General features: G+C 38.8%; 1 protein-coding gene across 1 annotated transcript; it reads right to left on the bottom strand.

Annotated features, from left to right (window-relative positions):
- Positions 1 to 1,520: 1,520 nt before the first annotated feature.
- On the bottom strand, positions 1,521 to 9,578 carry LOC101924923 (collagenase 3). Its single transcript, XM_005230557.3, has 10 exons — positions 9,417 to 9,578; positions 9,075 to 9,316; positions 7,758 to 7,906; positions 7,541 to 7,666; positions 6,505 to 6,666; positions 5,592 to 5,709; positions 4,859 to 4,992; positions 4,339 to 4,498; positions 3,368 to 3,471; positions 1,521 to 2,743 (listed from the first exon to the last, which is right to left on the bottom strand). The coding sequence occupies exons 1-10, from the start codon at positions 9,537 to 9,539 to the stop codon at positions 2,643 to 2,645; spliced, it is 1,419 nt and encodes a 472-aa protein (XP_005230614.1). The 5' UTR covers positions 9,540 to 9,578; the 3' UTR covers positions 1,521 to 2,642.
- Positions 9,579 to 24,156: the final 14,578 nt, after the last annotated feature.

Here is a 24,156-nt window from a genome sequence, read left to right as displayed (position 1 = left end):
TATCCCATACGGGTTCCCACCAGGCACTCACGCAATGTTACTCTCCTGAGGTGGCAGCAGGTCCCACAGGGCACTAGGCCCTGTGGACAGTTTTGCTTTGTGGCTGCTGGCACCACCAGGGCTTCTCTGGCTCTGTCCTCAGCCTTCCACATCCGCAGCACAGGCATTTTGTTTTCCATTTTTTCTTAACAAAGTGCCAAGAACTGACAGCCTGGTACTTCTCGCAGCTGAGGTAGGGCTAAGCACAGAGCAGCGCTCGCCTCTTACTGGGAATGCAGGCACATGAGCTGGAGCTGTGCTTGGACTTGTACCAAAGGCTGCTTCCAGTCAGCCCAGTGGCAAACAGGAATCTGACTGTTTGGACTGGGGAGCAGCTGAATGTGATCATGCTGAAGCCTCTGGAAGATTCAGCTTTCTATGCAATAGCTTTTTCCCTTGCCAAATGTTCAACGTTAACAGAAATTCATGTACGTATGAAAGACATTCATTGATATCTCCTTGCTTCCCTGTCCACCTTTGCATTCCCTGCTCCAGTGAGGCTCAGGTCAGACCTTTGAAATTCAGAACACTCAGACTCAACAACTAGCCCTTAAGGAAAGCAATTTATTATTTTGACGCAATTTTTCACCAAGTCTTCATACTGAGAATAATGAGGACTAGGGTTACATCTAGAGACCCTTATTTCACTGCAGAGTAATTAAGATAAACTGCAGCCCAATTCAAGCATTATTTTTTCAGGCAGACCGTGTCTGTCAAAAATGATTTTTACATATAAATGAGCCAGATTCTGTTTGTTATGCATAAAGAATTGTACTGCCTCTTTCCCTACCACTTTTATGAACATTTTATCATATAACAGATGATACAATGAACTTTCATTTTAGTCTGTTTTTTTCCATTTGTAATGTTTTTTCTTTCAGCTCTAATTCCTTGCATTTGTTTTAAGCATACTAAGGTCTGAAATTCATTAATTCAGAGTTTTACAGTCAGAAGAGACCACTAAATCTATTAGGTTACCTTGACTGACTGTTTATGTTGCATAAGTTACAGAGTCAAAATCATCTGGCTCATTGGAGGGTGAGCCTGGCAGTTAATGCCTGTTTAAACATGTTCATTGTTGATGGGCTTTGTCTGGCAGGCCTGGCTGATTGATTGACTTAGGGGTTGATTTTGAGGAGGCAGAAGAGGACAATGTAGTTCAATTAGTTATTAGTTATGTTTAGCATTCAAATTAATGTGGAACTGAATTTCACAGTATTTCTTAATTTCTCATACCTTCAGTAATGATAAGGACTAATTCCAACTTAGTTCTTATTCTGCAAATCTGAGGGCTCCTTCCTTTTTCTTCTCTTTCTGTCTTTCCTCCTCTCTTTTCTAAAAAAGTCATTTACTCAAAGGGAAAAAAAAGCAAAACAGATTTTTAAATAGAGGTGAAAATTTTAATGAATAAAATGCACAGGTAGCGTTCCTGATTTCTTTTATCCAATAGTTCTGTCTTGGTTTTATGATATGTAGCATAGGAAATTAAAATTTAAGCAATTTCACAATGTCATTTTATTTATCCATTTTATTTAATATTATTTTTTCAAATTGATAAATAATCCCAATCTCACATCACCTGCAATGATTACAAAACAAAAAAACCCCAAACTAAAATAAAACATAACAACCCCCCCAAACCCCCTTAGATGGTACTGAAACAATTGATATAGATATTAAAAGAATGACCAACATGAAAAAAGATATTCTTTTGAATATTTTGATTTGGATGTGCAGGCTCTCTGCTGGCACAGCTAGGCATAACCTCTATAAATGTCACTTGAACTGCTCCACTTTACAGCAGCTGAAAACGTGGGCTGTGATACCAGATGTAGCTTCATGCAAGGTTTCAACCTGCATGATGCTCTTGTTGCCACTTCTTTCAGGTTTCCCCGGTATCACACAGGCTGATGATTTCTGCTTGGAATACTCTTCCCTTTTCCTGCTTTTCTGTCTGCTTTGGAATGACACCTCGGTGCTTCTATACCTTCTACTTGTTGCAAACATGACATGGGCATCCATTTCCAGGGGGACATTCCTATTCAAATGGGGATACATTCAAATACCTTTGAATTCCCTAACTTCATTGTTGCAGCCGGGTGTATCCTGCTCAGGCAGCCACCGTTCAGTCCTGACTCATCCATTACACATCTGAATTCCCAGTACATTAATGAGAATTTCACAAATTGCTGAAGGATTAGTTTAAAAATATAACACTCCTGGGTTTATCAGGTCTATTTCTTGGGACGTGGTAGGAGATCCTTGAAAGGTATTAGACACGCTCAGATTACCGGGAATCAATAGTACTCATGATCATGTAGGATGTATCCAGCTTCTCACTTCAATACTAGACAAACTCTAAATGGTGTAATGCCCCTTGAAATGCTAATGATTTCTTTTCTTCTTTCCTATTAAGTTAATTCAGTCCCAGACTGACATGCAGCTATATAGTTCAATATATACAGTATACATTTGGTGATAGGTAGCCAGTGCTTGTTCACAGAACCTTGCTGTCCTCTCCTCTAATAAATCTATATGCCCATATTATTATTTCCTTGTACTACTAGCTGCTCTGCAGCCTATGACATGGCACTCAGATGTAATTAGCACCAAAATATGGAGTTAGTATGCAGGACACGGACAATTCTTTTGCTCCAGATGCTGTATTCAAACTGCAGTGGTCCATTGAAGAAGTAGAGATAACCTAAGGAAAAGAAAAGTTAAAATTAATTAACCCTGAGAAAACTGCATTGCATGTTTAAATTACCCTTCAAATAAAAACTATGCTGTTTATTTTCATTTTTAATAACTCTTTTTAATGCACTTTTTTAGTATTTAGAATGCTGAGCTAAATTTTCAAAGGTCCTTATTCCATTTGCCAGGCTTGGATTGGTATTTCAAAATAACTGATATTTTAATCTAGAGTCAAGCTCTGTGTTTTATTCCTATACAGCACTTGCTTAGAAAAATACAGGATTTGCCAGTTAATGTTTAAGGCTCTGACTTGGAAACACTCCTTGAAGAGTTGGATAGGAATGGGCTCCATTTGGAGGAATGGACACATTATAACACTTCTATATTAAGCATATCACTTTAGGTTCCTTAAGTAAGGAGGCGGATCTTTTTTGGCTCCTGAAATATGTATGTACACAGTTTGTAAGAGCACCTTGACTAGAGGGCAATTTAGAACAGCAACTTGATTCAGCCAAGAACCGAAGTATTGATGTGAAAAAATCAAAACTGCAAATAACAGAATTTCCCACAGGACTTTAATCTCAGGTTTCAATAACAACTAATTTTAATAAAGTTTCATTATCAGATTATGTACCATTTCTGTGATAGACTGCATCCACTCTATCACCAATTCCTGCGAATTCTTCCTCTATTGGCCTGGGGTAGCCTGCTTCCATAACCTCTGCCTCTTCATCGTAACTATATTAAACACACACAAAAAAAATAATTCAGATTTAAACAGCCTGGGACTTTGGTCTTGTGCCCTTTATATGCTTTGAAGTTACCCACATCAGAAGTAACCAGCAGCCTTTAGAATCATAGAATCATCTAGGCTGGAAAAGAACTTTAAGATCATCAGCTCCAACTGTTAACCCAGCACTGCCAAGTCCATCACTAAACCATGTCCCTAAGCACCAGGTACTTTGGGGACTTTATGTCTAATGAAACTCAGGACAATAACCAGGGCACTCTTCCACCGCAAGTACAAGCTCAATAAACACTAAAGTAACAAAGCTATATTTTCAGAACTGATCTAGAAGGTACATCTTATATGGAGATGACTGTACCTGGATGTATTTGCACTACAAGCCTATCCTGAGGCTGCTTGGCACAAAGATACTGGGAAGGGATGGTAATGTCTTAATTATGCATCAGACCTGGCTGTAAGTCCCACTCATGGGCAGCAAAAAGCAGCCATCCTAGGGTGGGATAGATTTCTTACTCTCACAGCACTGGTACCATTTTGTGTCACACAAGCAACTCAAAGAAGCAAGAAGGGAATTTTTTCTAGGAGACATGCTGATGTTACAAACTCTCCTGGACTAAGGCATTGTTATTCTCCTTTCCTTTCTCGCACTCTTTCAGCTTTTAAAGGCTGTGCCCATATGTTTATAAAAGTCTTGCATACATCTTTATGACATATTTCTTCTACACAGCTACAGCACTAATGAAAAGCACAGACTGGAAACATGAGCTACAATCAAGTGGCTGGTTTGAAAAAAACTGATGTTTTGATACTTCTGGACAGGTTATGACCAGGGACACACCAGTCTGTCACCAGCTTACCTCCAGTACTTATTTCCAGTAAAAAAGAGAGTCTTGCCAGTGTCTTGAATATGGACAGCTGCATCTATTCTTTTCATTTCTTTTGGGAACCCCATTTCATATATCTTTTTAGGAAAGTCTTCAACTATGTCGTAACCGTTCAAAGCCCAGACTTTCTTTCCTGAAAGTAAGAACAAAGTATGCATGAGTCTTTTGTAAAGGCTCAACTTAGAAACAGAATAAAATGAGGATACCATGATCCTTGTTTTAATACAAGCAACAGATTCTTAGGTCACATACTCAGCAGTTATTAAACTATTTATGCTAAGTATGATCCTAGTCATCTGAGCCTAATTGTAGTCTGAGCTTAATCACTGGAATGTCACTGGAAATTGCATAGATTTTCACAGGGTGAAACCAACAGAGTTTGCTTTTTGAGCAAGGAAGGTAGGATGTTTTGTTCTTCTCTTGATTACCTTTACATCACATACTGAGCTTGACTATGTATATTTTTCTGCCAACAGCAAAATTGAAAACTCACCCTTAAACATGAACACAAGATCTTTGATGGGGTTTTCATAAGCTGCATCTATTTTATTTGGAAGCTCTGGCCAAAAAGACTTAAGTAACACCAGTTCTGCCTCAACCATCTGAGGGTGCAGTCTCCAGAAAAACCTAGTCATAAAAAGAAAACATATTTTATGGGTTTTTTTCATACTACAGAATACCAGTAACTTTGATGTGCTATATTAAAAAGTAGTTAATGGAGAATTATTTTTTTATATAACATAGAATTTTCAATACATAGAGCTCCTTGTAGACCTTTCCTTTCCTCATAGTCACCTAGCTGCAGACCATTTCTGTCACTCACACAGTGATCATCACAAAAAACCCCAAACTTGAATCTTTTTTTCATTTAGAATAAAAGAAACGCTGCTGTCCCATGTAAGGCTTCTGAATGTAGTATAACTTCACTCAGATAAATGTTAGTAGATATGTGTGTGTAGAAGAAAGCCCCGTGAAATTAAAAATGTGTACAAATACTGTCAGTCTTTAGCCATATTATCTTCATATTACTAGGCAGTCAAGTCTGTAACTGTATTATAAATCCTCCCTAAAAAGATACATGATGCAGTTTCTTAAAGACATCTGTATTGATTTGTGATTTTTTAAACGTATGATTACTCAAATCTTTAGTAAAAATCTGAGATGGTGTTTTCTCTTGCTCAAATTTTATCCAGCACCCATCATCTGTGACATGGCAATCGCTTTACCTGTCCTTGAAGATCAGCATTTCTCCACGCAGTTCAGTTATTGCATCAAGTGACAAATCTACATCACATTTCTCTGGCGTTTTGGGATGTTTTGGGTTGGGATCTCTATCTCCAGCACCTGGAATCATATCATATGATCTAAGTTTGACAACATTCATTTCTTTTCTGTGGATACTGTGAGGGTGGTGATGCCCCATCCCTGGCAGTGCTCAAGGCCAGGTTGGATGGGGCTGTGAGCAACCTGGTCTGGTGGGAGGTGTCCCTGCCCGTGGCAGGGGGGCTGGAACCAGATGATCTTTAAGGTCCCTTCCAACCCAAACCATTCTATAAGTTTATGGTTATATGATCATGGTATTGAACAGGAGGACATGGAAGAATTCCCAAACAGCATGATGAATACAAGCATAATGAGCAATCTATTTGTACTGGGGAAAGTCTGTTCTCTCTTTCTCTTCTTTAGCCAAATACATTCATGGACTTCACAGTTCAGCAGTGTTGCAAAGATGTTAAACAGACTTGCTTTCTTTAACCCAAGTTGTGAAAGTCCCCCAAAAGTTTTCTTCTTTCCATGATGAAAAATGGATATTTCTGGTTTTTTCCTTTCAGCTCTGTTTTCCCTTCTCTTTTGAGGCAGTTCAAAAAGTATAAAGATTCTGCCCCCCACGAAAGGAGGCAGCAGAGTGACAAACTGTCTTCTGCAGTGTTATTTCCTTTTTATTCTTTTTTTTTTTTTTAATCTGAACTATTAAATCTAAGCATCTTCTGTTCCTGAAGTCTAGTTGCCAAGTATCCAGTGAATTGGTCTGAATCAGTCATGACTGTTGCTATTGAAGATCTGTAGTTCTGTGGTAACTGTGTAGTGCATCTGTAACAGGTTATAACAGCACAGGGTATGTATGTTATACAGACTTACCGTAGAGCTCTTGGATCCCTTGAACATCGTCATCAGGCAACACAAAGCCAGTTTTTCCAGTGTACGTGTAAATTGGAAACATCAGAGCTCCAGGGTCTCTAGAATGTTCAAGTCCCAGAGAATGACCAAATTCATGGGCAGCAACAAGGAACAAGTTATACCCTATAACAAACCACAGTGAAAGTAACTGCATAGCTCCCTGTATCACCAAAGTGTACTTAGACTAATCAACTGATCTTAACACTTATGTTTTAACATATGGGGCAATGAAGCAGACACCTGAATAAATGGGAAAATGATGTACATTGCTTGCCTTTTTTGAAGTACCATGGGTTTTGTTTTGTTAAGGGCCTAATCGATTGAGAATCTCATAGCTATAGCTGGATTCAAACTAAATCTTTTTTTTTGACAGTGTTGCTCTGTAGGCAGATTTAGATTTCTTAAAATTTCTTAGTAACACCGGAAAGCTCTAGGGCAAAGTCAGCCTTACTCAAATCAATAAAATTTTTCATCTTTTGTCAGGAATTCACGTCTAGCAGGGAGTCTATATTGTTTTCGGTATTGCAAAAATTAGCTTTAATGCCAGGAGGGTGAAATAACATAGTGCTGAAAAAACCCATAATGTTTTGTTCTATTAAAGCTCTGTCCCCAACAGGCAAGGTGAAGAATTTTCAAATTCAATGCAAGTAGACAATTTGCAGCAAATTAAATTATATGTGTTATCTATAGGATTCAGTATGTAATTCCCATCAATCTGTGATCAGAACTAGCTGCCCTTTTGCTCAGTGAAATGCCAAGATGAAAAAATACCTTCTTTGTGGCATTTTTACTATCACTTTGTTTAGGAGGTGTGTACCTTAAAATTTATGCTAGGCATATATTCTATTTCTATTTATGATTGGAGGTTAAACCCAACTTCCTATGAGTTACCAGTGAACATAATGAACAGTACACAGGCAAAACAGTTTACAGTTATCAAACAGGACAAAATTGTCCATATATCACCATTTCAAATAATCTCAGGAACTTCTGTTACCTCTAGAATCATCTGACCAAGTTTCATCATCGTCAAAATGGGCATCTCCTCCATAGTCTGGACCCGGGGGAAAAGCATGAGCCAATAATCCAGAGGGTCCATCGAAGGGGTAAAAGTCACCATGTTCTATAAAACAACATTCAAAACATTTAAATCAACTATCCTGTCTTATTGGCAGCAATATAACTATAATTAAAAATAATTCATTCTGTGTTACCTTTAGTGCCAAAGGAGATCATGATGTCAGCTATACCACTTCGTATTCTGGTGAAGTTAAGGGGTGTCACATCAGACCAAACTTTGAATGCTTTTTTGAAAGCTCTGTCTACGTCAGCACGTCTCAGATCTGAAGTGTAATTCATAATCCTATCAAACAGATTAATATCTCCAGTTAATTGTGTGAATTGAAGAAAATGTGTAACAAACTTTTATCTAACTGTACACCTCACTAAAATTTTTGCTTTTTTCCTCCTTATGTTCTTACCTAAAAACAAAGAGCTTGGCAGATGCATACAGTATTCAAAAAAGTAAAAATAACCATTTCTATTTTCATTAAAATCATTCAGAGACATCTGAAATGATCCAACAGCTTTCTGTAATTGATTTTATATGCACCAGAAGAAACAGAAAATGACAGTTGTATACTGTATTATGTCAAATCATATCAGTAATTTCAAACTTTTTCTTATGCCATATAAAATATTTCATGACCCTCACTACCTGGAGGAGCAAACATGATTCAAGGCTTTTTATAAGCTAGAATCACTCATATAAAAGTAATATTTATCCCTAGATACTGAAATGATAGTTTGGTGATTTCATATCTGGAGTCCTCTAAAGAAACTTGGGTTGCAGCTGGTCAAAACCCCCTGCTGATGACGTTGTTGTGTTAAGGGAGAAGGAGCTGCTGTGTGACCTTTAAGCACCGTAGCTTCCCGAGGTCAGCTTCCTGAGGTTATGGTGTGAAATTTGTCAGACCAAGCATAGACATCTGGACTGTGAAATGGGACTGTGAAATGGACTGTGAAAGAGAGACAAGGATCAGTCCCTGATCTCAGAGCCACATTACACAGATCGGTTTGCCTCTACAGTGCTTTGTCCAGGACAGGACCTATATGAAGCAGACACTAAACCAGGTCCAAAGCACTAAGAGCTAAGGAGTGACCTAGAGGTTAAGTGCTATGAGGATCAGTGGTGAGGTGCACGGTTGTAGTCCTTACCCCTCTTTCACTGGGCACCATGGATGTGACCAGAGTGTTTACATGGAGGCCAGATGAGGAGTTACTAGCTTACACCACACCAGCCTTCCTCCACAACAAAGTGCAATGGAAAAAAATCATATTTACTTCCTCGGGCTGTAAGATGGGCTCAGGGGACCTTTCCAAAAATGGGGCTGTGAGATTTTAAACTGCAACATGAATTTTGTCAAACTCAAATGCATCCTTCTCCCAACAACCCAACTGAGCAACCTATCGGACAAGGTACCTGAAAGAAGGTAATAACGGTAGTAACACTCAATATGCCATGCATTTACCTGTATGTCAAATTAGTTTTTGACCATTTGAGTTTTCTAGGGAAAAAGTTATATTCCCCCACATCTGGGACACCGCATCTTGGTTTCTGCATCAGTTCATATGTTTCTTCATCTAATTTGCCTGTCACCTCCAAACCAAAAAAAGCTTGCATTTCTCGAAGTTTAGATGCCATTGTATTGGCACTCTTCCTCATTAGGCCACCAAGATTTGGACGGAGATCATAGTGAGTCCTGAGATAGCGCTAAAAAGGGGAAAAGAAGTAATGAGCCTAGTTTTGAAACAGTTGTAACTACACAACTTACTATTTATAAAATATGCAAATTAATTATTTTATACTGTACCTCTGCAAACTGAAGGTCTTTCTCTGTGAATTCATGGCTGTCTTCAAGGGGAATAGGGATTGTCAGGCAAAATGACAAACCCAACAAGAAAAAGAAGACAGCTGAAAGTCTTGCCTGCATCATGTTGGATTTGTGAAGTCTGAAGCCGTGATGTTTTAGAGAGCAGTTACCTTTACTTTTATAGTCCCAACCCTGTGAGTCACCACTTAGGGACAAGTTAGAACTTCCTTGTCGCTGAAAGTAAACATGCTTAGATGGCTACTTTTTCTCTCCTCCCCAACACTGTGGTTTAGGCATCTGTTGTCCCACTGAGGGCTCTGAAATTGTATCCTCATATAAACACGGTTTCTGAATATTGACATAGGTTGTGGGAAGAAACAGGCAGAAGCAAACTGCACTTTTTGATTATTTTGCAATAACTTACACTGACGATAACTGGCAATAACTTTGCAATAACTTACTCTTCTCTGCTAGAAAAATTGCCTTTCTACTGTTCGTTAGACAATAAAAATATGTAACAAGCTGCATGGTTTTTAAAACAAATTCTGCAATTTTTCAGTAGTTACACTAGTTCAACAGCAATTTTTAACAGTTGTAATAGATCATACACACTTCAATCGTTCATAAATGTTGCCTTGGCTGATAAGAAATAACATTATAAAGTATACAACAGGATATTACATTTCCTTGTTTCTGTAAAGAAATATAACTCCAAAGTATTAACAGAAATTTTACTTCAGAGATCCTTAAAGTGACTTCCCATCTGTCTTTCAGAATGATTTACTGCTTAAGATGTACTCAAAACCAGAAATGCTAAATATCAGGCAATATTTTTGAGTATTTTAAACTGGTTTTTATTAGTACTAAAGCAGGTCACGCAAAGTGACTGGTTCATACAATTTATCTTCCTCCAAAAATATGAACTTAATTTGCTTCATGAGTAAAGCACAGCCAGAGATCAGTAAGACAGCTACTACTCTGAGAGAGGCAATCTACCAGCTACAGGCAGGCAATGTATCTGTGTGTCTAGAATGACAGTAATATGTGATTTTGACTTACGAGGTGAGTAATAAGATAAATCTGGCATTATGGCAGATATGGGTATTATTATACTTCAAAGCCTGAAGTTTTGTCTCCCCAGCGTCACTCCAATCTCAACCGCTGCTAAGACTTGTATCATATTGCATGCCCAGGAGCGTGGGTCTGAGGGGAGGTACTGTTTCTGCTGAATCCACCTTCCTCTTTCATGGAGGGTGTTCCTGTAATGAAAACCTCAAGTAGATTTCTGGTAGACACTGGTACACTTTTGTAATACACTACCCTGCCGTGGATGTTGCCTTGTTGACAAAACAGGAAAAAGACAAAAATCAGTGAAGCTGAATGTGTAAAAGCTCTATTTGTTACTCAAACAATATCAGCCTTGTGTCTAATGATGACAAACAGCAAAAGCAAATAAAGCTGAGAGGAATTTGTTATGTAGGCTATTTCTGCCTCACTGCCCATCTCAGCCAATACTAAATATGTTTACACCAATTAGGGACAGACAACATCTGTTCAGTCAATTTGTATATTCTTCTTTACATTGTCCATCACCAGCACTAAGACTTTTTTACTGAACAACAGTAGCATAAAGATTGTTAATTATCCCACCTTCTTAAGAAGTGCTCTCCCCTGGAGTGCTTCAGGATGAGCACTGAATCATATTGCCGATGTTCTCACTGCGCTGCATTCCTTGCTCATGCAGACTGTCACATGATGTACGTGTCTCATTTCTCTCCTTCCAACACTTCTATATTAATATTTGCAGCATTCCTTTCATTAATGTTGTGATACTTGGTTATGTGGTAAGCAGAGTTTACAGTGAATTTTTCCTGCTTTGTGTGGAGCTTAGGAGCAGCGGTGCTGCCTTGTCATGGTTTTCATGGCTATAAGGAATAATTTCTTGAGACCACGAAGCTCTATCACTGCTCTGCAGAATAGTACTCGATGTATCTCAGAAGTCTGAGTAAAACGAACACCTTAAAACTCCACAGGTAACATTCTCTGAAATTAGCTTTCTTGTACCTAAGGGAGGAGAATTAGATACCACCATTTGTATATCACTGCCAGACTTAACTAAAAGTTTTTTTATTATTTCCAGGCCATTATATCACTATTTTTTCTCAGCTCTGATGTTGGAATCTTTGCTTCTGAAATAGGAGAAATTAATTTCCTAACCAACTGTTAATGCAAAAATGTGATCAGCTCATCACACTTTATGAGAGAATGATCCCAAATTATTCCCAAATGGTTTCAGGGTTGCCTTAATAAATATAGTTTAGCTAATTGGTAAATAAAGGTAAAACCAATTAATCAGGGACAATATTTCAATGATACAAATGTAGAACAGAAAAGTTATTTAGGTAGGCACAAAAGTAAAATTAAGAATTATGTTAGCCTGTTGAATAATGCTCCAAGGAGTTGTGGAGCCCTGTTGTTCAAAACACTTAAGGTGCAGTAGTCAAAGCAGTAGTAGAGAATTGTCTTGCATGAAGAGAATGATAGATTAGGCAGGGAATAATGATTTTTCACTTTCTACTCTCTGTGGTTTTTTTTACACAGGTGCTGTGAAGTCCTTTGATGTTCACAATGAAAACTTGTTCAAAAACTTTGCCTTTGGTACCCTTTACGGAGCTGCCCTGAGGCATTTCCAAGTAATATTTGAAAAACTGGGCAAAGTAATCATAGCAAAAAACTAAACGAAGCAGCTTTTCTGAAAACAACCTCTCTTCTTAGATTTGTCTAAGAGATGCGTAAAGCTCGGTCTTTTGCTATTATAAGACAATGAAAGTAACGAGTGAAAAGACAGTTCACTGTTTTGCACAGGTGCTGTGAGTAAAAACATACCAAGAGAAAAAAGGTAGGAATTCTGTAAAAATTTTGTCATAGGGAATAAATCAAAATGCTAAACCAGAAATTGATCTCTGAATGATTGTGTGTAATGAACCATCTGAGAGCAGATATGGCTGTATCGTGTTTTCTGCACATTCAGTTGATTCCTTTGGGAGCCCTGGTCACGTAAATATACATATTCCAATATGTTTTCTTGCCCGTTTTATTGCTATTTATATTACACCAGTGGCTAGAAGCCTATATTGAGGTATGGATTTTTATGTCCTCTGTATACAAACTGAAGAAACACTGGTGAAGCGCGGTGCAAACAAGCACATAAAAGGGCCAGTGAAAATGAGCAGTATTCCCTTTTTCTGAAACAGCAACACAGACACAGTGTGTAACTTTTTTTTTTTTTTTAAGGGGAGACAAAAAGCCTTGACAGAGCTAAGTACAGACCTGTGAAGTTGCTATCAATTACCTTAATAGCTTGACTCTTTAAAGCCTCAAGAAAGTGAAGTTTTTAAAGTTGGGAATGATGAATGACGATGTCAAAGGCTGCCAGTGCTGTGCATTGTAAGATGTAAAATCTATGGCTCAGGTTCAAGTGATACCACTGTCTGAGTTAAAAAAAAAAAAAAAAAAAAAAAAAGTTACAACTGTGAAGTGAAATGTAAATAAAGGTAAAAGCAGTCAGCAGTGGTTCATAGACCTTGTGCTGACCCCAGTGCAAAGAAGCAAGCATGGAAAGTTACAGTTTAAAAGCACTGAAACCCACAAAACTGCTGAATTGTGAGATTTCAACAAGCACTGCAAAATTTCTGCAGTTCTGGCATCTTGTGGGTGTGGGTAGTTAGCTGGACTGATGGTTAATTTTCACAGGCACAGCAGAGACTGGAATGATCATGGGGGTTTCTCCCCCGCACCCAGGAAGAACGGATAAAGAGGGATGCAACAAGAAGAAATGAAGTGCCTTAAAGCAGCATTTAGGTACTAATTACTTGAAAACAAGAATTATGCCAACCATATGGTTTCAACAGACATTTTGCTACCACAAATAATTAAAAGGTGTCATGTTTTGATTTACATTCTGTGTTGGTGCCCTTAATAGCACCATACAGTGAACGTGGTGAATGCTTTGTGACCCTGAAACAGCAGACACCTCACTTAGGACAAATAAACGAAAGTCAATGGGTCTGTTTATTAGTGTCTTTTACTGCAAGCTGGATTTCCAGTGGAACACCTCCAGTGCCTAGGCCTCCTATACCATCACATTTAGATCAGGTTCCTCTAGGAAGAAAGACAATATTCTGAGACCCGTTGTGCAAGTGGGTAAATGGAGTCCCAAAATAGCTAAAAACACACACTCTGGCTCTGCCTCTCCAGAGTGGGACTCTATCTGTGGGACCTTTCACAAGAAAAGAGTCAAAAGACAGCTAAGAATGGTTTCCACAAGCAGCTCTTAAGCTGGGATAGCAAAGAATTTTACACCAACCTGACTCCTTTTTATATTAAACAGCAGCATCCCTGTGGCATTTTCTGGGAAAAAAAGATGCAATTGGGGTGCCCAGAGGTGTTCAGCAGGTTCCAGTGCCAGAAGCAAGAAATATATAAACAAGTCTCGAAGAGGTAATGCCTCTTGTTAGAATGAGTCTCTGCAGATCCTGTGGACCACTAGGTCATACAGAGGCTAAGGCACCGTGGAGTGGCTGTCTGCCTGTAGAATGAGACAGCTTGCAGTGCAGCACCTGCAGGAGCCTGGCAGGACCTGGGTGGGGGCTGCTGCCACACTAGGAGCTGCTGATCAGCAGTACCTTTCTTCTGGACTCACCGAGTTCCAAGGTAAGGTTCAACTGTAGATTAAAAGAACTAAATCTGGGCACCTTCCTGGGTGCTGCGTGTCTAAACTGTCATTGTATGTAACGAAGCCAATACACTTACTAAACCCTAGACAGCAGTTCAGTTTATACTGAGGTGGACACCTTCAGATTATTTCAGCACCCTACATATAGATATCTGATGTTGTTTGAAGGACAGAGAGCTCTTATCAGTCCTATGTCATATCTGAGACATTTCCCTCCTGTATCTCAAATGGCACTAGATGCCTTTCTCCAGGCTGCTGTGCGAGTCCCTCAGAGCCGTGCTGCGCTGACGAAGGCAGCTGACTGCAGCGGAGACCTGTCACAGCACTCTCCAAACTATCAAGCTGCAACAAGGCCTTTCACCACCTCATACCAACATATTCTTCATACAGTCCCTCTGCTGCCTTCTTCTCATCCCACCTCACCCAGGGTGCGTGTTCTGTTTCTCTTGCTTCTCCCTCTCTCCACATCTTCCTGGGCTGCTCTCCCTTCATTGGCTCTCAACCCCTTAACAGAACCAGCCACAGCTGCACCTTATCTACATCGGCCAGCCCGCCGCCCCTGAAGCCAGCCCACAGCTGTATATAATCAATGATAATTAACCCAGCTTCATTCCACTACACTTCCCTTTTTTTTTAAATGTTTTTAACAATCATTACAACCTTTATACAAATAAATTTTTCATACAGTCCTCTATAACTCCTCTACAGAGCCCCACCATCTGGTGCACACAGAGACACTTCAATTTAGGTGACCTACCCTAGAGCTGAACTTCAGGCCTGTTTTCTGCTGATGCCTGAACAAGCCAGCGGCCATGATGTTGCAGAGTTTCTTGTGTCGCTGTGCAAGGTGGCAGCTTTGCAGCTGGAAGGCAGTGGGATGCCGTGCACCTCCTGTCAGAACAGTGCTCCTGCTCACAGCTACATCTGGCCTTGGGGAAAGGAGGGGTTCCTACCTCATGCTGACAGCCAAACTGAAATAGAGAAAAATGCCTCAAAGAGATGTGAGAATACAGGTTTTCTCTGTCCAAACAACTCCTTCTCAGATTCAGGAAAACTGCTCCAGAGAAGTGAGTGTGCCCCAGTCAGCTGCTCCATGCAAAGCATCAGCTGTAAAGTCCTGTGGAGGTCAGACCGTGCTTTTCTTCTCCTTACTACTCTAAATGCTCCCAAGGACTGTCACTGGCTTCCAGTTTTGGTCTAGCCATTCTATATGAGCCACCCACAACTTTTTCTGCTTCAGGATAAACATACGATGCTAAACTATCTGTTATCATGTGGCAGTTGTTGCCTTTTTAATGGCAATTTTTTTACATCTGCAGTGGTATGTACCAATGCTAATCTGCTCAAGACCTGCTTATTTGTTGTGCTTCATATTGCAATCAGGATAGTGCCTCTGTATCCAGGCCGCACTAACCTTTTGAGGTAGATATTTATTGTGTCTTTTTTTTTTTTTTTTGGTAACTGAATTTTATTGATTCTTGAAAGAAATAGATGGAACTAAAAAAAAATTATAATTATTTGAAGACTGACTGTAGCCATTATATTCTGAGATTGTAGACATGTTTTATTCTTTCATTACAGTTACTTTATTACTTTGTAAAATGTGGTACCCAACTGTCAAAGTCCAGTACTCTCTTGACTGGGCTTTTTCAGATATTCCACATGCGTAGGGTTTAATGCTTAGTACAAAGTTTACTTACTTGAAGTTATTTGAAGTGACATGGGATTTTGAATTAGCACAGTGATGCAGCAATGTACATAACTCACAATATAAGTAAAATTACATCTGGCAAAATATAGCAATTGCAACATACAGCTGAATCACAGTACAAATGTGATTACCAGTCTCTATTATATGCTCACTGTAATGACACTAGGTGTCCACAATCCCTGGAAAGAACCCAGCTCAAGACTCTTTCCGTCTTCAGAGGTCTTTGGCTGGTTTTTATATTCAGTGTGGGCCTGAGCCACATATACACTGCCCCCACACATACACTGCCCGTGCTGCTCTGGCTAACTCAGGAATATATTTTCAACTCTTGATTGACTCAGGGATGAACACTTACACAGCTGGCTGATTCACCCAGTAGATGTAGCCTTCAGTCCCATTTGTGCTGAGACAATTTCAGCTTTCTTTGCAACACCCATGGACAGTCCCTCCTTATATTCTTCCCCAAGATTTATGAGAACGTCACCCTTATCCATGTCCTCAGAGCCTTCTTCCACTGTAAGGGTTCATTGATTGTTCAAATCAAGTACAAAATAACCTGTTATCTCTATTGCTAGCAAACTGTAGGTAAATGATGAGTTTGTGTCTAGCCAACATAATTTTGCTCTTAATGGGAAGAAGCTGGTCAACAGTACAAAGAATAGAAAATGAAACCCAGAAATCCAGTTAAGTAAATTAAATTTAATTAATTAATTAAATAAAAATCCAATTAAGTAAAAACTTAATTTTTTAACTTTGTTTTTTGAGACATCCAGCACCTTATGTTTCTATTTTTTAAATGCTGATGTTTATGTTTGCAAACACTTACAAAAATATATTTAAAGACTACCTCAGTAGCACTGTGGCTCTTGGACACTCATAATTAGGTCTTGGTATGTTTTGATGTATTCTATTTCTCATGTCAACTCAAAAATACATATATCTTTAAACCATTTTAATTTTAGCTCTTCCACCATGGAAAAATATGTTTGCTGTCTGCCAATTTGCTTTAATAATATGCTATAACAGCTTTATTCTCAAATCTTAAGACCTCCGCTATGAATGAATAGCCATTGTTCATAGAAAGACATAGTTCATTGTAGACATAAAAACCCTCAACACTAAGAAGAAAAAAATATTTCCAGGTTTATTTATATAGTGATTCAACATCTCCTTCTAAAAGTTTAGACAGTCAAGGTTTTAAAGAAATTGTTTGGGTGAAACAAATTTTGCATGGTAAATGCCTAAGTGGAGTTTCAACTTTAAATTAGTGCATTACACACCTTCAGGAAGGACAAATAGCCCCTTTAGGAATGTGAAATAAAAAGTGGTATAATGTCTTCTGAAATGTTTTGGTTCAGACTATTTATTATTTATGAAAATTGGAGCTAAGACCCTAACAGAAACACATAACATCCTTCTCCTGTCCTCACAAGCTCTTTTCTCTGATGTATGTTAACAGTTACTATTAGTAATGAAGACCCTCATAACTTCTGACTCAGCTTTCTAATGATCGCTACTTAAGAGCACTATATCTTCTATACCTCTTAAGTAATAACAAACCAGAACAAGTACTATTACTGAATCCAGACATTTCGAACCACTGCTGGCTCTAGTACCTAACCCCATGAATGCTTTGTAGGTATTAGGTAGTCCAGGTATTGTAAGAAGAAATGCAGCAGAGGAATAGAGGAGTGGAGAGAAATCCTCTCTTCAGCACCAGTGAAAAATATGAGAGTTGTGGCCACTGTTCACAAGATAATGATCTATAGTGAATTAGGTACTACCTGACACTTTCCAGATGCGTCAATCATTAAAAGTACAGCCTAATTGAACTGTATGCCTGATGACTTTTCTTTATCCGAGTCAATACCTACTGGAATTTCCACCTGTGTGTCTACCTCAGATTTCTTTTCAGGATCAAAGCCTCCCATATATGCACACAAATTGTTCAGAATAACATCAATTTAAAAAGTAGCACTGAAATTACTGAAAAGAGGTATCATCACAAACCCTAAGGACAGGTGCTTGTCCTTCACAGAAATGCATAGAAAAAAACCTCTTTAAGTGAAGCTTACTGTAAATTTTTGATTTGTAAGGACTTTTAGGAGTAAGACCATACATTTTAAAAACATTTAGGAAAGGAAGTATAATTTTTAAAGCCTTGGCTTTTGCTTGCCAACCACATTCATGTTGTTTATACAGCTGGGCTCTTTAAAAACCAGTTTCTCAACTCTATTGCAAAAGCTTTTGAGAATAAGGGGGAAAAAAACTAGATGTCTGATGCATACAGTTTTATAGGAAGTACCACAAGCAAGTAGTAAGTTTAAAATTAAGGTCTGAATTACTGGTAAGAGATTACTAACGGAGGATTTAAGAAAATTCCTCGTGATACCTAGTAAAGTGCATGTTTTCAACTATAAAGATAAATGGCACAGAAATAAATGCCTCCTCTTTCTCCTTTACAAAGAAATATAATAGAAAAGTGGCTGTACATTTAATTAAAAAATTCACTCCCCCATATGGATCAAATTCAGGGGAGGCCACTGAGATGGTGGGGGCTGGAGCACCTGCCCTATGAAGATGCAGATATGGCTTCGGGGGACCTAACAGCAGCTCCCACTGCCTATGGGGAGGTCTTCGAGGAGCTGGAGCTGGGCATGTCACTGTGGTGGAGGGCAGGAGGATGAGAGACAGTGGGCATTAACTGAAACAAGACAGGTTCATCCTGGATATAAGGAGAAGACTTTTCGCCATGAGGACAGGTTTTGCAATGAGGACAGAGAGATTATGCCCAGGGAGATTAAACAGTCTCTGTTCTTTGAGGGTTTCAACCCCGACTGAGTGAGGTCCTGAGCCTTGAGTAGTCTGGCCTCAGAGCTGACCTGCTGTGAGCAGGAGGTTGGACCAGAGGCCTTCTGAGGTCTCTTCCAGGCTGAGTTATTCTGTGATTCTATACCTTAATATCAGTAACCAAATATCAAAATTAGATATTTTGAAAACATTTCAGTGGATATACTGATATGTGACACTGAAGACATACTCAAATTCCATACATCACAGATTTTTGAGAACGAATTAGTCTTGGTAAAAAAAAACCCACAAAAACAGGCTTGCAAATGCTGGCTGTCATTTGAAAACTATCTTTAAAGGGTTATCATGTTCAAATTTATTTATTAATGTCTTCCTGATATTAGTGGGTCTTCAGTTACTGCAAAATACTGGTCGGATGTATAGAATCATAAAATCATTTCAACCCAGTTAACCCAGGACTGCCAAGTCCACCATTATATACTGATACAGAAAAATTAACTACCCAATATAGTTTGCAAATGCAGATTAACTCTAATGTGATTCAAAGGTAGTTCTCCAGATATGTAATTTCGATATTTTGAACATCTTATTAGCCTATCTAATGCCACAAAATACCCTACAAGCTAACAGTGCTCTATATGAATCATGTTAACAGAGCATTTTCAACCATTACTACAGATTTCCTCATTTCTCTTTCAGCCATTCTCTAATATTCTACCATTTTCACCCCATCCTCTGCTATATAGATACCCTTCTATATCCACTTTCAAAAAAAAGATAACAGCTTCCATTCCTCTTTTTCACAAGACTTAGCATAAAATGACCAGCATTCAATTGCAAGTACACAGGATGGGGAAGAGATGATGATGTTTTCTCACACAGAGTCCCTGGTAAAACGTATTCAGTCTCCTTGTCATGTGGCTCTAAACACTGAGCACTTGGAACATGGTAGCTGTGGGATGAAATGAGAATGAAAAGAAGGAATTTCTGCAGTGTTTTTCCAAGTCCTTAGAAATTAATTCCTCATCACAATATCTCTGTTCTTATATCTGCTGAAAAGTTCCAGTCGTGTGTTTCCTAGCCTTGACATTCACCATTTTCTTTTCTGTACCAGCAAATATAAAGTGGTATTTTCTACTTACTTTTTCTTCTTTCCTCAGCAGGCAGTGTGCTCTGATTCACTGCAGTGGTAAAGACCATCTACTAGTAATTCAAACAGGTTAGTGGGTTAAAGGATTATAAAAAAGTAAAATTAGGAATATTATTGGTTAACAGAAGACTTGCCAAGGCTGTGACTTCTGTTAGAAATGCTTGTTCATATTCATGCTGAAAAACTGAACTTCAATAGCTTAGAGGCTGGAACAGACCTCTGGAGGTCATCTTATTCAACTCCCTTGCTACAGCCAGTTACCCAGACCAAAAATGATCAGAGGGATGGAATACCTCTACTGCGAGGACAGGCTGAGAGGGTTGGGTTGTTCAGACTGGAGAAGAGGAGGCTCCGGGGAGGCTTTATTGTGATCTTTCACGTACTTAATGGGGACATTTTGCAGGGCCTGTTGCAATAGGACAAGGGGCAGTGGTTTTAAACTAGAAGAGGGTAGATTTAGACTAGATATAAGGAAGATTATTTTTACAATGAGGGTAGTGAAACACTGGGATAGGTTGCCCAGGGAGGCTGTAGATGCCTCACCCCTGGAAACATTCAAAGTCAGGTTGGACAGGGCTCTGAGCAACGTGATCCAGTTGAAGATGTCCTGCTCATTGCAGGGGACTGAAATAGATGACCTCTAAAAGTCCCTTCCAACCCAAACTGTTCTATGATTCTATGGTTCTATTACCATCTCCAGACATCTTTTAAATATTTCCAAGGGTAGAGACTCTACCACCTCCCTGGGCAACCTGTGCCAGTGCTCAGTCATCTTCACAGGAAAAAAAAAAGTCTTTCCTGATTATCCTGAACCTCCTGTATTTCAGTTTGTGCCCATTGCCTCTGGTCCTGTCCTGGGGCACCACTGAAAAGAGCCTGGCCCCATCCTCTTTGCACCCTTCCATCAGGTCTTTATATACATAAGATTCCCCTGAACCTTCTCTTCTCCAGGCTGAACAGTCCCAGCTGTCTCAGACTTTCCTCACAGGAAAGATGCTTCAGTCCCTTCATCACCATCATGACACCGTTGTGCTCTCTCCAGTATGTCCATGTCCCCCTTGTATTGGGAAGCCCAGAACTGGACACAATACAGCAGGTGTAGCCCCACCAGTGTTGAATAATCCTATTAGCTTCCAATGGAGCTTCCTATTTCACAGAGTTAAGGGGTTTTTTTTAGTGATTTAAGTTATTTCCTGCATTCCCTCTCTGTGTTTATCTGTCACAGTGCTTTTTAGAACTGCTGCCAAATCTCTTAATAAAAAATAATTCTTTTTAATTGTCAATACATGCCAAAACCCGACATACTATTCCACAGTTAGTTTTCAGCTAGATGCATATTGAAATCTGCCCTTTACCAAAAGAAAGGCTAACCATTAGAAGTTTTGGACACCTTATAGACACAATAAAATAAGCAAGTCCTTCTTTTGCTAAAGAGCACTAGAGGGAAAAAATGAACTTCTCTGGTTATTAGTCAATACCTGCGTAAGGAAACATACAGGAGTTTATATCTGTAAAACACCTAAGGAAAATACAGCAGAGAAGTCACTGCTTTAGCTAGTTCAGCTAGACCTAAAACATCACAACAAAAAATTGCTTGTTACAGATAATAGTTGGTCAGACATTTTCTGTGGCTCATCGCTGTTGATTTCCATGTAGACTTCAGCTGTCCAACAACTGCATACAGTGGCTTATTGGGTTTATTTCATTGCCCTAATGAATATTATCTGAAGGCAGTCATACTTGTTACCAAAGTGCTAAACCAATTGGATTTTTTTGTCTCAAATCCAGTACAGATGTCTACTTTTCCCCCATCTCTATAGTTAACTAAGTTCTGATGTTTCACAAGGACTAGGCATATGAAACAGCTGCTAGGAATCACTCCCACTGTTAAGTATGTATGCATCTTACCAGGTAGTTACCATTCCATGACTTAAACCAGTGATTAACCTCCCAATAAAGGCTCAGAGTTGTTTAATCAACCTAAATTTCCTACTGTCTTTCCCAGCAATTGAGGGTGCACCAGTGGGAGACTAGAGGCTGCTGGGAGTCACCAGTATGTATTTTCTCCAGGTGGGCAAGCATGGTTCCATTTATTGGGAGATCTAGAAAAAGAAAGAAATGTTACCTGTGTAAAGAATACACAAAATGCAAGCAATATTCATGTGTGTCATAAATGTGAAATACTGTGTGATAGTTCATACTTGCAGTTTCATAACTATTAAAAGCATCACTAAAATGATACAAGGTTTAAGACAGAATAGATTCTATCCCTGTCTATTTTAAAATGGTTAGAGCATCTTCTCTTCACCAGCTTTTGTGCTGAAAACAATCATGATATTATCACACCCATGAGACAGTCACATCAAGGTCTTGGGAAGATTTCAAGTCACGTACTCCCAAAGTTTAATTATCTTCCAGTCTGTTTAGTCCACTTTTCACTAGCCAGATGTGAAATGTAGTTTATCATATACACAGGTTAGGAAGTATCTGCCCATAGTTGTACCAGAATCTTTCAAGTTAATAAAAAATCTGGCACCATGTGCCTTTTGGTTCCCTTAGCACATAATGTAGAAATCCCCAACTAAAAGCAAACCATGAAAAATGTTCATTGGAAGTTTCAAAGAGCTTATGCATTAAGTTTTGCTATTGCTTTATTTCTTTTCAGTGCAAAATAATTTATAAAATTTGCTCAAAACTGACATGGAAAACGGACTACTAAAAATGCTTCCATTACTAGCAAATAACAAGACTATTTACATTTCAGCCTTAGATAAATGGTTAGAAATAAGGTCTGTGTATTTTTGTTTTTCTTTAGTTCTGGATGAGGAAAGAGGAGCATTGAAGCAATATATTTTAGCTTTGTCTAAAACCCAGCAAAATATTATGACACGCCAAGATTTTCTCTGAAGCTTGCTTTTCTATAAAGAATTATTTGAAAGTATTGGAATAACTGAAAAATTTTTTACCACTTCTGTTTAGGAAACATCACATGTATCAACTACTGACTTACAACAAAATTAATCCAGTTGACTTCCAGTAATGGAAGACTTCAGACTTGAAGAGGATGTTACAACATGACAGATCTACTTTTGGTTATTAGGGAATTTGACTAGGAGACAAAATTTCACATCCGTGCACCTAGCAAAGGAGGAACTTGAGGTTCACCTACATCCCAGATGAATGCCTTTGTTGCTGTACTAAAGGGCTGAATCAGTTCCTCCTGCCTTTGTGTGCAAAGGGATCAATCCAGTTTTTAATCCTGTTTCTTGGAGCACCTAATTCCCAGAGCACAAAACTCTGATTGTACCATTAAATACAAATACCTTCATTCGGTTTTGCTGAATTGCTTCAATCTCTCCATGTAACATGCAGATGACTATATGATCCATCTAAGTCAGTATTCTGTCTCAGCAATTGTAATAAGAGACAGTATCTAGGGAGAACATGAGTCTGATGAGTTTTTGACTGATGCTGGCTGCTTTCATGGTTTTCTGTAACAGCAAGTTCCAGATATTCACTTACCACTCTGTAAGAGATGTTTTCATTTCTCTGTCTGAAATCAGACTCCTGCAAGCCTGATGTAAAGCTCTCTAGTTCTAATACTGTAGAATCTGGAACATAAAAACTTTACATTCAGCCTAGGATTATCTTACGATTTTACAAATCTTAGTTATATCAAGTTCTCGATCTCTTCTCCAAACTGCTAACTTGGTAGCTTGTCCATTCACTTAATAATTTAAAATGCCTTTCTGGGTACTTTTGTCACTGTCAGTATATCCTTTCTGAGATTTGGAGACCAAAACTGCACAAAGTACTCAAGGACTGGACACAGGAAGGTCTTCTATAGTGGCAAAATTACGCTCTCCATCATTCACTTTCTCAGCCCTTATACTGGTGATGCTGAGCACTTTGTTGACTACTTTTGGCTGCCACAGAATATTAAGCCATTGATTACTGAGTGAAGATTTATTCTTCTGGAGTTTTCACTTTTGCTCTTATACAGCAGGCTCTTTACCTTCCAAATCCAGAAGGCAGAAAGAATGTCAACCAACTTTAAAGAATAAAAGTTGACATGACTGTAGAGTTTTTGCTACTACTGTCTTAGTGGTAGCAAAAAAAACCCCAAACCCAAAACAACTCTAGAAGTGCACACTGTGCTCTAACATTATCAAAACGTAAGAATTATTTTATCTTATTGTGCAATTTTAGCTGCATTCCTTCATTATCATTTACAGGAAAAGAATAACAGTAAGAAAAGATCAATTTCCCATTCAAAGCTGACATGACAAAAAACCCTCATGTGGCTAAACAAAATGTAAGTTAAATTATAGGA

The sequence above is a fragment of the Falco peregrinus genome, chromosome 4 (assembly GCF_023634155.1).
Source record: "Falco peregrinus isolate bFalPer1 chromosome 4, bFalPer1.pri, whole genome shotgun sequence".
Lineage (NCBI taxonomy): Eukaryota > Metazoa > Chordata > Aves > Falconiformes > Falconidae > Falco > Falco peregrinus.
Note: the sequence above shows the minus strand (reverse complement) of the source record. Positions and strands in the feature narration are given on the sequence as shown.

Coding starts and splice junctions, on each gene's coding strand:
- LOC101924923 (XM_005230557.3), bottom strand. CDS start 9,539: ATGATGCAGGCAAGACTTTCAGCTGTCTTCTTTTTCTTGTTGGGTTTG. Junction 7,907..9,074: donor AAAACTAATTTGACATACAG/GTAAATGCATGG, acceptor TCTGTTTGATAG/GATTATGAATTACACTTCAG. Junction 4,993..5,591: donor ATGCTGATCTTCAAGGACAG/GTAAAGCGATTG, acceptor TTTTATGACTAG/GTTTTTCTGGAGACTGCACC.